This window comes from Stigmatopora argus, chromosome 13 (genome assembly GCF_051989625.1).
Source record: "Stigmatopora argus isolate UIUO_Sarg chromosome 13, RoL_Sarg_1.0, whole genome shotgun sequence".
Taxonomy (NCBI): domain Eukaryota; kingdom Metazoa; phylum Chordata; class Actinopteri; order Syngnathiformes; family Syngnathidae; genus Stigmatopora; species Stigmatopora argus.
The window spans coordinates 1805359-1827851 of NC_135399.1; the positions used below are offsets into that span (position 1 = coordinate 1805359).

Consider the following 22493-nt stretch of genomic DNA (forward strand, 5'->3'; position numbering starts at 1 on the left):
GTTTGTCACAATTTCCAAGTTAATAGTTTATAAGGACAGGTTTCTAAGTATTAAGTTAAATGTTGTTTTATTAGATTTTTTTTCAGAATTCTGATTGGTGTTGGAGGCTATCTTCATTTATTTTTTTGCCTTTTTTCTTTTTCTCTTCTTTTCAACTTTACTGACTTTGGGTTTGTTTTGGGGTTGGTAACACTTTTATAAAGTTAATTCAATTAACCCAGTAGGGATACCCAGAGGGAGGAATGGTGGCTTTGTTCCTGACTGTCGAGACAGGCAGAGGGGATCCCGAACTAGACAGGCATTTAGTTAACACTTTTACGTTTATCCAAAATGATTTGATATGCAAGTAGTAATTTAATTGACCTGGCAATTAATTTCTGAAATAAACTACCAGTTCTTTTGATCTTTTGATGTTGAAGTGGATAATGGGAAGAAATGTAACTAGATTTTTATTTTATGTCTAACTAATGAAAAAACATTGATTAAGAAAGTTTTATAGGAGATGATAGACAAACTACAAAGACAATGGAATGTTAAATTTTTTACAAAACAGCTACTATATTGGAGTATTTATAATTTCAAACACCTGGGTTTAATATGCAACGCAATACACATTATTGAATAAATTAGGACTTCTTAATTAGTATGCATTTTATAAGTTACCGTATTTTCCCGCCTATAAAACGCACCGTGTGATAGGGCGCAGTCTCATTTGCGGGTATATTTTCTGTTTTTTGTCAATACATTGGACGCCTCGTCCGATAAGGCGCTAACATGACACTAGGCTAGCGTATGTTATGCTAACCGCTAGTGTATGTTATGTTAGCCACTAGCATATGTTAGGCTTAGCACTAGCGTGTTCTTTTTAAACTCAGCACGGGCAAAACTAAGTTTGATAATGCTTTATTGAGGTCAAAGGTACACCCTGATATAAAGAGTTCGGCATTTAACATGCTAGGCTCCACTGTCAGTTAGAGTTTTGTATTCCGGGAACATGAATGCAGCTTTGGCCGACACTTGAGCCCAGTCATCCACAATCCAAGCAACATGCATCACTCCCAAGCCTTTGATTCTCCTCGCTGTTATATCGGCATCCACAATTCATTCCAAATCGTCACGTAACTCGTGCGACGCTGCCTGCCCGAACTACAATGTTGGCCATTCGTTAGCAATCCGTTAACAAAGCTGTTAAATTGTGTTCGATCCATGGCTTCAGTCCATTTTCCAAGCGTTCACACCCGCATTGTGTTGTCATTCACGCCAGGAATTTCCTCTGTATAGCTCTGATATGCTGTTTCTTTAAGTATTGAGAGTGTTTTTGAGAGTTAAAAGCGCTGCAAGCACACGGAAGTCAAATGCCTTGCCACTCCCCTGGGATGTTTTGAATGGATTTACCGTAATGCTTTGAATGCGTGGGCAGGCTATTTTTAGGGTGAAGGTCACGCAAGCGATCAGGGCCATACAAAATTGAGTTTAGTGCACAGACAAAACGCACCGACCGATTGGGTGCATCGACCATTTTAGAGAAAATTTTAGACTTTTAAGTGTGCCCTATAGGTGTGAAAATATAGTTTAATTGCTGTAAAGGGCACAGTTTTGTAGTTAGGCTTAAAATTTTAAACCTGACAAACAGCGGGTGGTTAAATTTTAGTGGGTTCAATTTTATTAAGAATTAAAAATATATACATTTGTTTCTGAATATTAATTGATGTGAAGGTAACGATTGCAGAGAACGAGAAAGCTTTTTTTCTGAGGAAAAAGCAGCCTGTGTTGCCTTTTGTATTTTTTCTAGTTTTAGTTTACACGATTTTTGTTTGTAACATTTTATTGTCTTAGAAACAAGTCTACCTTTTATGTCCACTGGAAAGAAGTAAGGAAATTGCATATGGAGGAAGCCAGTTTGACTATTTATTAGAGTAAAAAAGTTTTTATTTGGTGTAAGTTTAGTAAATGTATGTAATTGCAGAATAGAAAAAACAAACAGTTCTCGATCTTAACAAGGAAGCAATGATCATAATGGAATACCAGCTAACATATTTAATTTGGACTTATTATGAATTTAGATTTTCACAAACTATATTGATGAAATAAGATTATTGTGATTTTTGTTTATTAGTGTATACAATTGTGTGTACAATTTGAATTAGATTAGAACTTTGATTATAGGCCTGTTGCACTCACGCCTGTGATCATGAAGTGCTTTGAAAAGTTGGTAGCCCGCCATATCAATACAATCCCTCCCTCATTTGACCCTCACCAGTTTGCTTATAGAGCAAACAGGTCCACTCAGGATGCTATTGCCATTGCTCTACATACAGCACTGAGCCACCTGGAACACCATGGGAACTACGTGAGGATGCTCTTCATTGACTATAGCTCAGCCTTCAACACCATAAAACCGGACATTCTGACTGACAAACTCTCCCACCTTGGACTATCCTCTTCCATCTGCTGCTGGATAAATAACTTCTTGACCAACCGACCACAAACTGTTAGACTTGGCCCCCACCTCTCTTCCTCCATTACACTGAGCACTGGCTCCCCTCAAGGCTGAGTACTGAGTCCTCTTCTGTACTTCCTGTACACATATGACCCACCAGTCTAACTCCATCATCAAATTCGCTGACGACACCACTGGAGGGGATGAGTCGGCCTACAGAGATGAGGTCAACAAACTGTCTTCGTGGTGCTCGGTGAACAATCTCACACTGAACACCACGAAAACTAAAGAAATAATCCTGGACTTTCGCAAACACGGCACAGATCTGGCCCCACTCCTCATAAATGGAGTATGTGTAGACAGGGTCCAGTCCTTTAAATTCCTGGGGGTCCACGTCACGGATAAGCTCTCATGGTCTACAAACATCACGGCAGTAGTGAAGAAGGCTCAGAAATGACTCCATTTCCTCAGGGTACTTAGGAGGAACAACTTGGACACCAAGCTTTTGATAACCTTCTATAGAACCACTGTAGAGAGCATCCTGGCGTACTGCATCACAGTGTGGTACGCTGGAAGCACGGCGGCAGACCAAAAGGCCATGCAGAAAGTGATTAACACTGCCCAGAGGATCGTCGGCTGCTCTCTGCCCTCACTGGAAGACATTGCCAGCCCTCGTTACCTCAGCAGAGCCAGGAACATCATAGGGGACCCATACCACCCTGGTCTCAATCTGTTCCAGCTGCTGCCCTCTGGCAGACGCTATAGGTCCCACAAAGTACGGACAAATAGGCTTAAGGACAGTTTTTCCCCCACATCCATCAGAACTCTAAATTTGCGGTAACACAACACACATTCCCTTCTGAGGTAATATGAAAAGATGTTTGGGTGGTGCACTACCAATTTCGTCATGCGCAGTTTCTGGGTGTGATGACAAGTAGGCTTTTGTTGTTGATGATGACGACAGGGCCTATGTCCGATTATTATTATTATTTCATCCTGTATTTGGCAAATTCCTTGGTTGCAGTAGCAAGACAGACACAAGACAGTGAAGACCTAGGTAAAAAACTGGAGCCACACACAGGAAGTCCACAAGGTGGGGACCTTCTGCAGAATGAGACTGAGGTTACCAAACAGTCCCTCAGTAGTCTGGAGGTTTTAAAGATCATCTTCCTTGCCTAGATCCTCCTAAACTGTCCTAACACCTGATCAGCAGCAGCGGAGAGGCCGGTGGGGGGCTTCAAAGCACACAAGCAGCCCAGCAAGCACCGGCAGCCCCTCCAACTGACCGGGGGGAGACCTCACGCTCCCATAATAATGATGGAATGCTCGGTCTGGAGCGTTGTCTCTTCCCCTGGCACTATCGTCCATTGCTCAAATATGATCGCATGGCATGGCTGAACGGCTCCAAAGACGTCTAGGACTAGCACAAAGAAACCAAGCCACGCGACGGGTGGGGTCGAGTCGCAATTTTCGCAGAACAACAAAGCAAAAAGCACAAAGTACAAAGCAAAGCAAAGTATATGGGAAAGCATTAAGAAATATTAAAATGCAATTAAAAATATAGAAAAGCAGCAAAAACACAAAACGAGCAAGGGCGGACGGAGCTACCACTACCGGCTGCCACTTGAGCGGCGCCATCTTGGTTTCAGTAGAAAGTCTTCCACAACATGGGGAACTTCTGCAGACTGAGACTGGGGTTCAAAATATGCAGAGTCACTCTTCTAAGCTTATCCACACAGTGCGTCAGTAGTCTGGAGCTGAAGAATCAACAGTAACAGAGTACAACCCCTCAACTCCGTTTACGGCCTGGTAAACGCTGACAGCTCTTCCATCTTATTGGGAAGGGATCTCACTTTCCCTATAATAGTAGATGGAATGATTGGTCTGAAGCATCGCTTCTCCTCCCGGCACTTTTGTCCAGCTCCGGATTTCCAGCGGCATCGAGGTGTTGCTCCTTCTGTTGCGTATTTTTTCACAGCCATATGACAGCGTAGACATGGCTGAATGGTTCCAAAAAGAAGTAGCAGAAAGAAGGACTAGTGCCAGCACCAGTGGCGAGAGTGAGCCTCGTGAATTTTCAGCCAGCAAGGGTTGGTTCGAAATATTCAAAAGGAGGCATGGTTTACGCAGTGGTTGGCTCTGCGGAGAAGCTTCATCTGTAGACAACAAAGCAGCAAAAAAGTACGTAGAGGAAGTGTTTCTAAATAAATTAGCGAGAAAGGTTATCTTCCAGAGCAAGTTTTTAATATGGACGAGACTGGCCTTTTCTTGAAGCGGTTGCCTTCCCGCACATTTTTATTCAAAGATTAACTTAAAGCGCCAGGTTACAAAGTTCACAAGGATTAGGTGACACTTATCTTGTGCCGCTGGCTTCATGATAAAGCCAGCCTTAATTTACAAGTTTAACCGTCCCCACGCTTTAAAAAACAAGAACAGAACAATGCTGCCTGTGTACTGGATGAGCAACAGAAAAGCTTGGATGATGAAAGATCTCCATTACGAGTGGTTTCATCACTGCTTCGTTTAGACACTTTGTTTCCCCTCCCTGAATGTGTCATTTCAGATCTGGTGTTTACTTCCAAAGCAGATGAGGAGGCCGCAGCCTTCTTTGACCGGACCCTCACTGATTACATTTTGTAAACAGGACATGCTCCCCTGGCCTCCGCCCTGCATTTGCAAGTGTTCCGAGCAGCTATTTTGAAGGGAGTTATATATATATATATATCAGTGGCGGTCGGTGCATTTTCTCATAGCGCCTTCAACGTATCAATCCAACCCTCAAAAACTACCTCTACTGCAGCTAGAGCTGCGACACATAAAAAATAATCAATAAATCAATGCACAAAAATGGGGTAAAATCCACTTCCTAGCAGCATTTCATGATTAAATACAAATACTGGAGCTTTTCAGACATTAAAACCAGGCCAGGGGGGGCGATTTTCCCAGGAAAAGACAGCGATGAACGTCAATGGCGTACGGGCAAACATTGCCCAAAAATTGGGTAAAATCCAGCCGAAAACAGCATTTATTGATTAAATACAAATACTGGAGCTTTTTAGACATCAGAACCGGGCCCGGAGTATCATTTCCCCGGTAAAAAGACAGCGATGAACGTCGATACGTCCATACATGAAATGACAAAAAATGCACTAAAATTAGGTAAAATCCACTTCCTAGCAGCATTTATTGACTGAATACAAATACTGGAGCTTTTGAGACATTACAACCAGGCCAGGGGGGTGATTTCCTCGGGAAAAGACAGCGATGGACGTCAATGGCGAAATGGCAAAAATTAAACTGGGGTAAAATCCACATCCTAGCAGCATTTAGTGATTAAATACAAACACTGGAGCTTAAATACAAACACTGGAGCTTTTCAGATATCAGAACTGGGCCCACAATTGAAATATTATTTAGGAATATAGCCATATTATATTCACCGAATTTTTTTTTTAACTATACACAATATCCATCCTCCTTTCTTTCTTCCTTCTTTCCTATCGCCATCGAAGCTAATGATGAAAGTCGAGCCTGTCCTGTTATATTTCCGGCATAGTCCGTTTTGAAAATGGCTTTAAATCAACACAACAATATACTATTTGCTTGTGCAGCTAAGTTAGCACACTGAAAGTGCCGCACAGCATTTTCCCGGCTGTTACAGGCTTGCTAGCTTCGGAGTTGACCGCCCTTTCTTAATGATGTCCATTTTTTTCTGGAAAAGTCCGTCTGGAAAATAGCTTTGTGAGCGAATCTGCAACAGAATCAATTTGTTTTTGCTTCTGTCGGCCATTGTGGGTGGAGTTTGCGATCCCTGGCTGCCTCACTATGGCTTTGGCCCGCCTACTAGCCAATCATAGTTGGTGAAAGCAATGATGTATCCCAGCCAGCAAAATGGTAATGCGTATGAAAAAGCATTGTGGGGGGTTGCCAACTCGAAATGTGATTGGTTAAAAGCAACAGTCTAGTTTAATGCAGCTTGTATATATATATATATATATATATATATATATATATATTAAGATTACTTGCATGTGTTTATAGTTTTTATTCTATTTCTTATAATATATTTTGAGCTCTGCTGTTCGATCTTGGCACGGTTTCTTATAATTTTCACTAAATTCTCAAAAACCTTTATACGGGCGGGTGCTACCCCCCTCTCTAGCATGCTAATCGTCACTTAGCTTCTTGGATCGACCAGGTAAAGGCCTCATGCCTTTCTCGTATTACCGATCCATCTTCAAAGAGGACAGGGAGACTAGAGTAGACAAGAGTCCGAGGGTTCGATCCCAGGTGGGTCCTCACTGTGTAGAGTCTGCATGTTCTCCCCGGGCGTGTGAGGGTTTTCTGTGGGTATTCCAGTTTCCTCCCACATCCTAAAAACATACATGGTGGGTCAGTAGATCACTCTAAATTAGGGGGGAAATTAGTGTGAGCGTGAATGGGTGTCTGTCTCCTCCTGCCCTGCGATGGGCTGGCCACCGATTCAAGGTGTCTCCCGCCTCTGGCCCGAGGTCAGCTGGGATAAACCCACAGTACGGTACGGTGTTGTAATACGACCAAGATAAAGAAGACAGATAATATTGATAATTAGGAGCCCAAGAACAAAGGTCAAATTTGCATGCATCGAATTCAAACGTAACTTGAGCATTTCCTGGAATCATTAAGCATTCTCCTATGCTGGTTAGGATGGGACATTCTATGACTGTTTCAGCAGACTCCTGGCTGTATCAGGATGACGACCACTAAGGCGATCCTTGCCAATGTCTGCGTCGTCATGCGCTCAACCTGTCCTTGTGATTTGGGATGATACACAGAACCAAAATGATGTTTCTACCATAACATATTTTCGACAGCTTGGAGATGTTTATTTTTGAAATGAGTTCCATTGTACAATCTGATTTTTCTAGGAAACCCATGTGTGGGAATGTAGTGATTAGGGGCCAGTACAAGTAGAGGCAGCAACTGGTGAAGACAGTCGTTGAAGATGACAAAGCCTTGAGGCAGGCGATTGTAGGAATAACAAACACCATTCCAAGTGAAAGCGAAAAATTGTTTCATTGAAGGATGGAGTGGAATGCAAAAAAAAACATTAGCCAAGTCAATGCAAGGGAAATGAGTGTGGGTTGGTGTAATTTGGGACAATGCCGAGTGAGGGTTCGGGACAGGGAAAGTGGAAGTTAAGACGGCTGCATTCAATGGCTCTCAGGTCATGGACCATGCGAAACTTTCCAGCGTCTTTCTTTACAATGGGCAAAATGGGTGTGTTACAGTCAGAGCCGTGAATTTCATACAACACTCCTGTTTGAGCAGGCCTTCCATTGTTTCCAAAAGGCCAATGATCCCAGCCTCTTTTACAGAGTATTTGGGGTATTTGTCCTGGTTTCATTTGAAACGCAACAGGTGAGACATAGCATAAATAAACCAAAATCAGTGGGATCCATGGACCACAGCGATGTAGAAAGGGAGTCAGGAAGTTGGCCTGCAAAATCGCTGTCAGTTGTTTCACGTCCATGGGGCCTATCCAGAAGCTGGTGTTTTAAAACAGAAGTGGGTTGGAATGCGTTAGATTGAATCCAAGAAGCGTTAAGTAGCGGAGAATATAGTAGTTGAGAGTGAAATTTATCTTGCCAATCAGTGGCCAGTGTACATGGCAGGACAAACGTACCAAGATCGTTCACTGTGTGCTGATGCGAGACCATCAAGGAGACATGAGGGTGGCAAGGAGGCATAGAAGGATCCGGAGGAAGCGCCATCATGTACCATTTCAGTTGTTTAGGAGTCAAGGACACCGAAAAGGCGAAACCTGGTTTGTCTGTGAACAAATCTCCGATGTTTAATTCTCATGTGTTGTTTTCAATTGTCTGAAATGTCTTGCAATAGATCTCATTCCCTGATTTGTCATAGTACAGAGTGCAATGCATAAAATCAGTTACCATATTATAAAATCTGAGGTTACGAACCTAATGTGAGAAACCAGAAGGCCCAAAAGGGTTCCGGTTCGAGCCAGCCACTGGAATAAATATCTACTCTTGCCAAGTAGATGTCGGCCATGGCGCATGCCACAGAGCGTTGTTCAGCAAGCGAGAACTGGGAGGTGGCGCTGGAGGCAGAGATGGCATATCAGCAGCAGGTTTTACCATCTGAAACTTCCAGTATGAGTCAGGGCTGCATTTGATGAGAGGGCACGTGGCGATGAGGAGATCTCTGCCCAAAAGATTGACTGGACAGCTAGGTGCAAACACAGAAAAATGCAAAAAATAATGAGAAAAACATTGAGAAGTCACTGGAGTTGTCGATTGCAGGCCAGTTTCTTCACCCTTGAATCCAACAAGTGAGATGCTTTTACTGGTAAGAGGGCTATCAGTGGGCACGGCCGTGATGGTAGATTGACGAGCTCGTGTGTCGACCATAAATCATAGAGAGGCTCCTCCTCCCATCAAGACCATCAAAGGCCCATGCAGTCCTAAAAAGATGGCTTCCGGGTGCCATCGTTGTGGAAATTGTCCACCAGGGGAAGAAAAATACTGTTGGTTTGGCACTCGTGGGATATCCATACACCGTAATCCCTCGAATAAGACGGGGAAGAGTCGAAGATCGCCAGTCTGACTTCTTTTGTAACTGCATTTTGATGTTTAGGATATCAGCAGCAGGTTTTACCATCCGAAACTTCCAGTATGAGTCAGGGCTGCCCAGTTGGGCAGTTTCGAGGGATTTGAGGTGAGTTTGGGCCTGCCAGGGGGCCCATGCCGGTGCTGCGTAGTGTGCAAAACTTCTCTGGGTGGCAATATATACCGTTCTAAGGTCGTTTGGTTGCCAACCCCAAGCTAGCTTCGGAGTTGTCTGACTTTTCTTAATGATTTTCTTCCTCGGAGCCCGTGAGCCAGGTGTAGCGCTCGTAGTTAGCGAACTGAAAGTGGCAGACAAACCCTTTTCCCGGTTGTAACAGGCTTGCTAGCTTCGGAGTTGACCGCCCTTTCTTAATGATGTCCATTTTTTCTGGAAAAGTCCGTCTTGAAAATGTCTTTGACAGTAAATCTGCAACCAAATCCATTTCTTCTCCTCCTTCAGCCACTGTGGGTGGACAAAACCGCTATTAAATCAAAACAACAATATATTTGCTTGTTCAGCTCGCTACAGACACAGATTGGTAGTTCTAGTTAGTCCACTCTATCACTAGTCAATTATAGTTTGTGAAAGCGATGACGTATCCCTATGTTGCCACTCGAAATCTGATTGATTAAAGCTTCAGTTTTATCGACGCTTACTATATGTTGCAGGGCCTGCGAACTAATTGTGATGGCCTCAAGGTAGATTTCTAACCCTGTCAACAAATAATGGCTGAAATGTGATTGGTTAAATGCATAAATATGAAAACACATGGAAGCAGCGCAACCAGGGGGAAAGCAATTAAAGGAAGCTGACAGACAATTTGGAATTATTTAGTAAGTATTCATGGACAAAATATAATTAACATCAGTCTGTGATTCAGATATTTTTAGGCCAGCAGAGGCTTGCAGCCCCTGACGGTCCACCACTGTAATGTATCAATATATAAATATAATGTGTACATTATTTTCAGTATATATATATATATATATATATATATAGATAGATAGATAGTATATATATATATATATATATATATATATATATATATATATATATATATATAATATATCAGTGGCGGTCCCTGCATTTTCTCGTAGCGCCTTCAACGTTGTAAAATCCACTTATCCCCGGGAAAAGACAGCGATGGACGTCAATGGCGAAACGGCAAAAATTGCACTAAAATGGGGTAAAATCCACTTCCTAGCAGCATTTAGTGATTAAATACAAACACTGGAGCTTAAATACAAACACCTGAGCTTTTCAGATATCAGAACCAGGCCCACAATTGAAATATTATTTAGGAATATAGCCATATTTTACTCACAAAAAATCACACAATATCCATCCTCCTTTCTTTCTTCCTTCTTTTCTATCGCCATCGAAGCTAATGCTGAAAGTCGAGCCTGTCCTGTCGTATTTCTGGCATAGTCCGTCTTGAAAATGGCTTTAAATCAATACAACAATATATTTGCTTGTGCAGCTAGCTCCAGATACAGTTTGGTAGCTAATCATAGTTGGTGAAAGCGATGACGTATCCCTACGCCTGCGACAAAACATTGTGGTGTCCAACTAGAAATCTGATTGGTTAAAGCAACAGTCTTATCGATGCTTGTTTAATGCAGATTTCTGACCCTGGCAACAAATAATGGCTGAAATGTGATTGGTTAAATGCTTCAATATGAAAACACACATCTGGAAGCAGTGCAACCAGGGGGGAAAGCAATGAAAGGAAGCTAACAGACAATTTGGAATTATTTAATGAGTATTCATGAACAAAATATAATATATGATTCAGATATTTCTTAGGCCAGCAGAGAAGGCCTTAAAGGCCCTGACGGCCCGCCACTATATATATATATATATATATATATATATATATATATATATATATATGTGTGTGTGTTTGTGTGCGCGTGTGTGTGTGTGTGTGTGTGTATGTGTGTATGTGTGAATGTGTGAATGTGTGAGTGTGTGAGTGTAGTGGCGGGCCGTCAGGGCCTTCAAGGCCTTCTCTGCTGGCCTAAGAAATATCTGAATCATATTATATTTTGTCCATCAATACTTATTATTCCAAATGGTCTGTTAGTGTTAGGTTCATCCAATTGTAGGTTTATCCTTAGGTTTTTCCAATTCAGCTTTCAATAAAAAAGGCATCTGTAGTCACATCACATTTAATTCTTGCAAGAAGAGAATACATCCGGCAGCTCGCCCCACCCAAGATTATTCTAAAGAGCGGCATTATGTCCTGCCCATTTAAGGCTTCAAATCAAAACAATTACAAGGTTATCGATTCCATTTGCGTAAGCAAGAAACAAAACAATTCCATAATCAAGTAAACCAAGCGTCAACCTAGCGTCACAAATTAAAACAATATGCGAGTAATCGATCCAATTGCGTAAGCAAGAAACAAAACAATTCCATATCAAGCGTCACAAAGGAAAACAATATGCAAGTTGATTGATAGCCATCCGTTGAGCCAACAACAATTTAAGCGTCCTTCGAACTTGTATCTCTCGCTGGACCCAGCTGTCCTGGAGAGCGACCTTGGCGTAAGCGTTTGTCTTCGTTGAAAGCGATCAACACATATAACTATATTGTTTAATATAGTTACACATTTAGGATGAGCATTACTATTCCTAATAAGCAAATATATTGATTAATATAGTAAGCATGTATATTATAAGGCTTTATATTCATTGCAAACACATTTATAATAATGATTACCCCAACATTCCCCCCTATATTATAAATTTGCACATGATCCCCTTAATAAAACTTCCTTTCAGCTTTATTCCATTAATTCCAAATGAACATATAGTAACATCCCAGAATGAACCCAACATTCCCCCCTTTTATTATATGTTCGTTATTTATTTTATGGCAAATCCAAGAAGAGAGGGATATCTCCGTTGGCTGTTTTAATTTTACCCGCTTAGGCCCTACTCGTTCGGCAGGTCTGAAAGCAGAAAACAAAATCATTTTCGCCATCATTTTTCATCCTCGAAATTACCATGCTCTTGAAATTCACTGCTGCTGTCAGCATTAGTAGGGGATATAATTCATTTTTAGAATTTGTAGGGGTAATTGCAGTGGTCATAAGTCGGCTTATCAAAGATCTTAAGCAGGGAATAATACACCACCCACATAATGTCAAAATCGTAGCAAAAAGGGCTACGAAAAATGCAACTAATTGGGCCAAATCAAAAGGACATGCCACCAGCTTTCCAAGGCGGAATTCTCCGACTCCAGAATGCTTCTTCATATTGCGGTTGAGGATCTGCAGGCCACTAATGGCCTGGGTGAGGGACCCACCGGGTGACGTGTTGTTCGGTATGAAGGTGCAACATTGATCTCCAAACATTGCACACACGCCCCCTTGCTCCGCAAGCAGCATATCAACTGCTATGCGATCCTGGAACGCCATAAGACTGGTGGCTGCCAATTGTTCCTTTATCGCCACAAATCCCTGTTCAGTATAGTTTCCAAGTTTTTTGACATTGTAATGCAGGTAATTTATCCAATCAACATTTTGTTTGGAGTAATTAAAAGAAAAATATACTCCCAACCTGCTGCGATCTGATTAGCCAACTTATACTCATCTGGTACGCCCCGTGGATACCAATCGCATCAATGTATGTCGGATCACCCTCTCTCCATGCCGATCGACGCCATCGCGAGGGGCCCGCCATCATACCGGATTTCTGTGCAGCCAATTGTATCTCCTCTACTGTAGATGGAAAAACAGACACTGGTAACAGCAGTGAGACCAAGGCACAAAGTCCTGCTGTCATTTTGGCAGGAGTCGTATAATTTGTTTTGACCCCACCACCACCATAGGTCAGAACGTGGTACCAGGGTGTAGTCGGTTTTAGGACGTGGGCACACCACGTCTCATTTATCGCCTCCAGCTTCAGACCATGCCCTGTAAGGTTTTAAGCAGGTAAAATGATTTAAAAGCTTACATTTTGTTGAAAAGTTAGGCTTGTCCTTTGCTGCTCTTGTAACTGGGTAGACATTATTCCATTTTTCACAATTGGGGCTTACATTTTTATTTGTCATTATCTCCATTACACAATCAGGAGTCATTTGCGCGGGCACTACTCGCAAGAGAGGGCGGGGCCCCATACATGTTATGCAGGTTTGATTTATAGTAATAGCTGCATTTTCCATCAACAATAACCAATTTTTCTTACCGCCTCCCGTTTGGGAACTCCCTGTTGCGGAAATGAATTCTCTGGTCATCTCAGTCTGAATTATGATTTGTAATGCCCCCACCGTATGGGTTAATTTTATCGAAGGCCTGATGGTTTTTTCGCACGGGTGTGTCATCCAAGCTTGCCAATCTAGACCAGTTTCTGCAACAAGGTTTCCCCAATCTGTTTTAGGACTGTTATGTACCACACATATTCTATAAAATCCATGTGTATCCTTTGAAATGGATATGTAGCTTTTGTAGCTTGACATAAGGGGGAATCGCCCGTGTTTTTGCCATATATCTGCATATAGATTTAATATATATATAACCTCCCCCTTTTTTTTTTTTGAGGCATGAAATTTACCATGACTCAAAATGGCAGCCCTCCCAGATAAGTCTTTTGTTTTTGTTTAGTCCCCCAGGTTCCCAAAATTTCCCATTGCAGAAATCAAAAAATTTCATTTGGCGAAATTCTTTTCTTTTTGTTTCTGTCCTACTCTGCCACCGCCGTCCTCGAAAGGCTTATCAGCGATTTCAGAAATATTCCACCTTGATATTAGAATATTGATATATCTTGGTGGCCAGCCAATTAAAACACAAAAGACAGACACTCATCCACGCTCGCACTCATAATCAAGGAATTTGCTTTGAGTGCTCCCCCAATCATCCATAATTTTGGTTTGTTGGAGTAAAACTGGAGTACCCAGAGAAAACCTACGAATTCTTGAGGACACCAGGAATACTCCACACTCCGGAAGGTCTGGATCCACTCCGCATTAGTAGATCCTCGAACCGCAAAATTGATGCCTGAAGAAACTAGATAATTAATGTATTAGATCCACATGCCACATATCTAAAAATAGAAATTTGTTCAATTGCCACCGCCCCTTACCCCAGTCAGTCAGCATGTAGACTGCCAAGCGAGTGGCTGTGATTAACTATCTATTCGCCAATAATGCAATAACGGAAAAGTTGTGACACATTGAAACACACACACACCCCCTTTTATTTAACCGTTTGTAAAAACTTTATCTCCATGTTCTGCATTAAGTTACACCCCCTTTTAATAATATCAAATTTTGCCCATTCTAGTCAACCCATCTACTTAAAGCATTTCTCCAAGGTTGATATTTTATAATTTGGAGATGTTATTTCTAAAACATAGACATTATTTCACTTGTTTCACACCATGGAAGGCCCTACCTGAATTTGTGGTAGATATTCCCCTTTATCTAAGCTTGTTATTGCCAATCGTTATCACCGTAACATTTAGGTGTATTAACCCCATAATTGCAATGCAGTAAGTTTTGGCTAAATTCTTAATTTGTATGCCCCTAAAGCAATAGGCAGTAAAGTCCCAATAGTCATCAATATGACCTATACCAAAGCATACTCCCCCTCTAGGTCAAACAGGGAACGTATTTTGTGCACTGAAAGACGCTCCATGTTTCTTCTAGGGAAACTATGCCTATCCTTAACCAATTATCTTATCTACCCCAGCCAGGTTCAATTTACCTAATAATTTGGACGAATGCCACGAAATTTCTCGTGCCATTTCTGCATTGTTAAATTCATGTCTGATCTCTTTAACAACCAAATAACTCTTAGTACCTAAAAAATAATTTGTAAATCACCCCATACTATGTTTACTTAAGATAAGAGCTATTTCTTATAGCTCTCCGTTACCACAAGGAAAATCTACAATAATTAAATTAGAGAAATCAACCTTTTACTAGGCATTTCCTAATTACAATTTTCAATGCTTAATAAAGGACCCACAAATTGTAACCAATATGCCATAATATTGTAAAAAACAAAAACAAAAATTCCATTCATTTTTCTTTAACCAGCCAATCACCTATATTGAAGTATTTTGATCAAACCAACCATTCAAAAACTGTAATAATATCGTTTTATCCTCCAAAACTAGCTCTCTTCAATCAAGAGCCCTTTGAACTTCACAAAACAAAAAATAAAATAATAATAATAGTATTATTCCCAATTCCAAAGCTTTTACCAAATCAATCTTTGCCAAACAGATTTTCTATCACCTCGAAAGACATTTCTGATTAAATCCCAAAAATAAATGCGAAGATCATCGCGGAACCCTGCATCCCTTGTAGACCATGTTTTGTTCTTATTTTGAAATGTTTAAACGGAAGCGCGCCCTTCCGCTGACTGTGACCTTCACGCTCGCTGCAGAAGCAGCATTTTTATCTTTGTTTACAAATTCCAAAACGCTTTTCTTTTTGTCCTCCTGTGCACACAATTATAACGCTTTTTAGAGAAGACTAAATTAATTACACTAAATTAATTACTCTCCCGATATCCAACTATATCACCATAGTTTGCTGCAAGCACAACTATATCATGGCAAAACCCATTTCTGCCCTCAAGTTTGCTTCAGCGCCCTCAAGGCCAATAATTGTAATATTCTCCACGGAAGGGGTCCCCCTTAAATTTTAGTCGCTTGTGCGGTCCGCGCGCATACTATACTATATTATAATGTCCAACACCATCAAATCAGCCGCACCAAAACAGAGCGCTTCCCCCCAATCAACACATTATTTGGCAAGTTTAGAGTATGACAAAAAACGCAGTTTTGGCAACCCCGCTAAACATTTAATTTGCTGTTTTGTATTTCTGTTAACCAAAATATTCCCGCTAGCAGACGGGAACGAAATCAGGATAAGCCACAATAAGCCATTTCATTCCAGTACATTTAGTTACTATTAACAAAGCATGCCTAGCACTTGGAAATAACCATTTTAATTGCCGTTTTACAACTTTCAGCATCATACAAAAAATTCTAATTGAATTCATTCACAAAGAATGTGATCTCTGGTTTAAAATTTAGCTCAAACATCCTCATTCAAATCATTTTGAGCAGGCCTGTCTTGTTTTTAGAATAAAACAGTCCATCGCCTCGCTCCTATCAACCAGCCGAGGCCCGCTATCATATACAAAACAGCACGTTTTGCCTTTCCCCGCCTCGTCATCAAAAACAATAATTAGTATCTGTGGAACAAGCCGTATCGCTTGTGTCTCCCTTCACATATTATATATAGATTACTTCTATGCTTAGTGCGTATTTCATCCCGCAGGTTTTAATATTTCATGCATATTTAAGCTGGCCAGCAAACCCATATTTGTTTATCCATAAATTTAGGTGTTTAACCGTTGTAGCGCTTTGACTTTCAACAAACTTCCAATCTCTACACGGTAGACGCTGTTTTGGATCGTCGTCGCTAGCCGCTTTTTATTCGAGTTGCCCATCTTTGGATGGAGCTCGCGTGCACTCAGTTATCAGTTAGCAAATTTCTTTTCCGCGGAAGGACATACGTAACACACGCAACACGTAACACACGCAACACGTAACACAAATGTATACCCTAGCTTGATATACTGTCAGAGTTATATTTGTACCTTTCCGGACCACGGCACAGGACACCCCGAACTGCCCCAAGTTTTATAGACTCATGCTCTGTCTCGTTACCTGGCAGCGACTAGTATACCCAGGGTTTGTAACGCAGTCCCCTGGACGCGTGTCGCAGTCCCCTGGACGCGAGTCACATTTAAAAAATGGACCTCACGTGTAATGCCCCTTCAACAAACGCAGACATTCACGTGGACTTACCAGATATGACCCCAGATGTCTCTTTCAGAGGGTTAGTCGTCGAAACCGTCGAGAACCCAGGCGCTCCTTCGAGTTATCCAGCCCGGAAAAGGGTATTTAAGCGCCGTGCACGGTCTTTCCAGATATCGAACGGGAGCGACCTGGATTCTGCTTCGGTATCTTGACCACAGGCTCGAAGGACCAAATGTTAGGTTCATCCAATTGTAGGTTTATCCTTAGGTTTTTCCAATTCAGCTTTCAATAAAAAAGGCATCTGTAGTCACATCACATTTAATTCTTGCAAGAAGAGAATACATCCGGCAGCTCGCCCCACCCAAGATTATTCTAAAGAGCGGCATTATGTCCTGCCCATTTAAGGCTTCAAATCAAAACAATTACAAGGTTATCGATTCCATTTGCGTAAGCAAGAAACAAAACAATTCCATAATCAAGTAAACCAAGCGTCAACCTAGCGTCACAAATTAAAACAATATGCGAGTAATCGATCCAATTGCGTAAGCAAGAAACAAAACAATTCCATATCAAGCGTCACAAAGGAAAACAATATGCAAGTTGATTGATAGCTATCCGTTGAGCCAACAACAATTTAAGCGTCCTTCGAACTTGTATCTCTCGCTGGACCCAGCTGTCCTGGAGAGCGACCTTGGCGTAAGCGTTTGTCTTCGTTGAAAGCGATCAACACATATAACTATATTGTTTAATATAGTTACACATTTAGGATGAGCATTACTATTCCTAATAAGCAAATATATTGATTAATATAGTAAGCATGTATATTATAAGGCTTTATATTCATTGCAAACACATTTATAATAATGATTACCCCAACAGTTAGCTTCCTTTCATTGCTTTTCCCCCTGGTTGCACTGCTTCCAGATGTGTTTTCATATTGAGGCATTTAACCAATCACATTTCAGCCATTATTTGTTGCCAGATCAGATCTGCCTCAAAGCCTTCACAATCCGTTCTGCGGGGTCTGCTGCATTAAACAAGACTGTTGCTTTTAACCAATCAGATTTCGAGTTGGCAACCCCACAATGATTTTTCATAGGCGTTAGCATTTTGCTGGCTGGGATACGTCATTGCTTTCACCAACTATGATTGGCTAGTAGGTGGGCCAAAGCCCGGATGTGGAGGCAGCCAGAGATCGCAAACTCCACCCATAATGGCTGACAGATTTGGTTGCAGATTTTTTCACAAAGCTATTTTCCAGAAAAAAATGGACATTAAGGAAAGGCGGTCAACTCCGAAGCTAGCAAGCCTGTTACAGCCGGGAAAATGGTGTGTGCGCCACTTTCATTGTGCTAACTTAGCTGCACAAGCAAATATATTGTTGTGTTTATTTAAAGCCATTTTCAAGACGGACTATGCCGGAAATATGACAGGACAGGCTCGACTTTCATCATTAGCTTCGATGGCGATAGAAAGGAGGATGGATATTGTGTACAGTTAAAAAGATTTTTGGGTGTGTATAATATGGCTACATTCCTAAATAATATTTCAATTGTGGGCCAAGTTCTGATATCTGAAAAGCTCCAGTGTTTTTCTTTAAGCTCCAGTGTTTGTATTTAATCACTAAATGCTGCTAGGATGTGGATTTTACCCCAGTTTAATTTTTGCCGTTTCACCATTGACGTCCATCGCTGTCTTTTCCCGATTAAATCACCCCATGGCCTGGTTGTAATGTCTCAAAAGCTCCAGTATTTGTATTCAATCAATATATGCTGCTAGGAAGTGGATTTTACCTAATTTTAGTGCATTTTTTGTCATTTCACGTATGGACGTATCGACGTTCATCGCTGTGGACAAAATATAATATATGATTCAGATATTTCTTAGGCCAGCAGAGAAGGCCTTGAAGGCCCTGACGGCCCGCCACTGTTATTTTGACGTATGTTTGTTCTGGGTTTCTCGATTTATAAAAAATTGCTCTCCCGAAAATGCGACCTATACTCCTAACGCATATTTTTTTTCCTCTTCATTGTGCATTGTTTGGCTGGTACGACTTATATGTACTCAGGTACGACTCATAGTCCGAAAAATACGTTAATCGCCTCTTCCGTTTCATAGTATAATCCAAGGGTGTCAGACTCGGGTTGGTTCGCGGGCTGCATTAACGTCAACTCGATTTCATGTGGGCCGGACCATTTTTTAAAAATGGATTAAAATAACTGGATTAAAAAGCAACATTAAAAACAATGTTTTATTTGAGGGTTTTTTCTTAGTAAGTGAAACATTCTTTTAATCATTTGTTTTTCATTTCAAAGGGAAACCAAATTTTTCTTTAATTATTTTCGATATTAGAGTGGAAAACAGAAAAATATTTTTTAGATATTACAAAATGATTTTTGAACTAAAAACACAGAAAAAATGGATTAAAAAATGAAATTATTGATTTAAAAGGGGGAAAATCAGGAAATACAATATACATCTATAATCTTCATTTTAATTTGATCCTAAAACAGAAAGTCGGCACTCATGATTGACCTTCCTGGGTGATAGGTTTATTAATAGGTATACTTTAATATAATATAAACAATACAAGGTGGGCATCGGGCACATCTCTGGCGTTATCTTGCAAGTGAGAATCGTCCTGGCTCGTCCTCGCCACCGTGACATTCTGAAGAAAGGGCATCCTCCTCTGTCCATTTAGTCGCGCATAATCAATATATATATATATATATATATATATATATATATATATATATATATATATCAGTGGCGGGCCGTCAGGGCCTTCTCTGCTGGCCTAAGAAATATCTGAATCATATTATATTTTCTCCATCAATACGTACTCATTATTCCAAATGGTCTGTTAGCTTCCTTTCATTGCTTTTCCCCCTGGTTGCACTGCTTCCAGATGTGTGTTTTCATATTGAAGCATTTAACCAATCACATTATATATATATATATATATATATATATATATATATATATATATATATATATATATATATATATATATATATATATATATATATATATCAGTGGCGGGCCGTCAGGGCCTTCTCTGCTGGCCTAAGAAATATCTGAATCATATTATATTTTCTCCATCAATACGTACTCATTATTCCAAATGGTCTGTTAGCTTCCTTTCATTGCTTTTCCCCCTGGTTGCACTGCTTCCAGATGTGTGTTTTCATATTGAAGCATTTAACCAATCACATTTCAGCCATTATTTGTTGCCAGATCAGATCTGCCTCAAAGCCTGCACAATCAGTTCTTGCGGGCTCTGCTGCATTAAACTAGACTGTTGCTTTTAACCAATCAGATTTCGAGGTTGCAACCCCACAATGATTTTTCATAGGTGTTAGCATTTTGCTGGCTGGGATATGTCATTGCTAGTAGGCGGGCCAAAGCAGTACCAAGGCAGCCGAGATTGCAAACTCCACCCGATATGGCCGACAGAAGCAAAAACAAATAGATTCTGTTTGCTCACAAAGCTATTTTCCAGACGGACTTTTTCAGAAAAAAAATGGACATTTTTAAGAAAGGGCGGTCAATTCCGAAGCTAGCAAGCCTGTTACAGCCGGGAAAATGGTGTGTGGGGCACTTTCAGCGCGCTAACTTAGCTCCACAAGCAAATAGTATATTGTTTTGTTGCTTTAATGCTATTTTCAAAACGGACTATGCCGGAAATATGACAGGACAGGCTTGACTTTCATCATTAGCTTCGATGGCGATAGGAAAGAAGGAAGAAAGAAAGGAGGATGGATATTGTGTAAAAATGATTTTTGGTGAGTAAAATTACAAATATGGCTATATTCCTAAATAATATTTCAATTGTGGGCCAAGTTCTGATATCTGAAAAGCTCCAGTGTTTGTATTTAAGCTCCAGGGTTTGTATTTAATCACAAAATGCTGCTAGGAAGTGGATTTTACCCCAGTTTAATTTTTGGCGTTTCACCATTGACGTCCATCGCTGTCTTTTCCCGGGAAAAATCACCCCCCTGGCCTGGTTGTAATGTCTCAAAAGCACCAGTATTTGTATTCAATCAATAAATGATGCTAGGAAGTGGATTTTACCTCATTTTAGTGCATTTTTTGTCATTTCACGTATGGACGTATCGACGTTCATCGCTGTCTTTTTATCGGGGAAATGATACTCCGGGCCCGGTTCTGATGTCTAAAAAGCTCCAGTATTTGTATTTAATCAATAAATGCTGTTTTTGGCTGGATTTTACCCCATTTTCGGGCAATGTTTGCCCGTACGCCATTGACGTTCATCGCTGTATTTTCCCGGGAAAATCACCCCCTGGCCTGGTTTTAATGTCTGAAAAGCTCCAGTATTTGTATTTAATCATGAAATGCTGCTAGGAAGTGGATTTTACCCCATTTTTGTGCATTAATTTATTGATTATTTTTTATGTGTCGCAGCTGTAGCTGCAGTCGAGGTTTTATAGCCATAAAATAGTTTTTGAGGGTTGGATTGATACGTTGAAGGCGCTACCAGAAAATGCACCGCCCGCCACTGATATATATATATATATATATATATATATATATATATATACATATATACATATATACATATATACATATATATATATATATATATATATATATATATATATATATATATATATATATGTATATATATATATATATATATATATATATATATATATATATATATATATATAAAATGTGAATACTTTGAATACTGTACTCACAGTGAAAATAATTCCTCTCCGCTTTATATAAATAAATAAAATCAGGTTAATGGGAGTTTTAGTTCACATCCTTAGAGGAGAGCCCCCTTTCAGTGTGGTACAGCTTCACGTTGGGGATTTGTGAAGGCTTTCGTGAGCCATGCTTTCCGGTTGCTCGTCCAATATACAGGCAGAAAGGTGTTAGGTTTATCATTATTATAAATGTGTATCAATATTATTATATTATATATGTGCTTGCAATGAAGAGTTATTGACATTAATACAAAGGGAATTGTAATACATCTCTTGCCAAAGTAATGACTGTGGTTCGCATCAAGAGAACTGTGAATTGTTTTGGGCATCAAGATGGTTCACAACAAGAACGGTGGATTGTTTTGGGAAGCATCAACTTCTCAGGATGGTTCACATCAAAACTCTCTTGGGAAGATTTGACAGACCTACAATTGTTTTGAGAACGGAGATAAATTGTTATGAGACTCTAAAAATGTTTAGACTTCTGTGGGGCATGGTGTTAAAATCTTATGAATAAGTTAGCGAGAGAGACATCGAGTCATTAGAATGATCTTGACCGGACACGCGGGTGGATGTATTCTCTTCTTGCAAGAATTAAAATATGTGACTTCAGATGCCTCTTTTATTGAAAGGTGAATTTGGAAATACCTAGGGATAAACTTATCATTTTGGTCCTTCGAGCCTGTGGTCAACAAACCGAAGCAGAATCCGGGCGCTTTAGATCGATATGTGGGAAGACCGTGCGCACGGCGTCTGATATCCTTTGCGGGCTGGATTATTCGATGGAGCACCTGGATTCTCGACGGTTGAAGACTAATCCTACTGAAGAGACATCTGAAGACATCTCTGGTAAGACCACATGAATGTCTGCATTTGTTGACGGTTGCCAAATGCGCGAAGGGGCATGACATGTGAATGTTAACAAAT

The 22493-nt window shown here is 40.5% G+C and overlaps 1 protein-coding gene across 3 annotated transcripts in view; it reads left to right on the plus strand.

The window, feature by feature from the left end:
* Positions 1–22493, plus strand: part of tnfaip6 (tumor necrosis factor, alpha-induced protein 6) — a 66308-nt gene that overhangs the window by 8300 nt on the left and 35515 nt on the right. Inside the window, exon 2 of one of the 3 annotated variants that reach the window (XM_077616566.1) lies at positions 22199–22415. The exons of 1 other annotated variant lie outside the window; for it this stretch is intronic. In XM_077616566.1, coding sequence (XP_077472692.1) covers positions 22349–22415 — 67 coding nt within the window. In that variant the 5' untranslated portion in view covers positions 22199–22348. Of the gene's footprint in view, positions 1–21626; positions 22416–22493 lie in introns of those variants that run through there. One more of the 3 variants, XM_077616569.1, reaches the window with a different exon arrangement.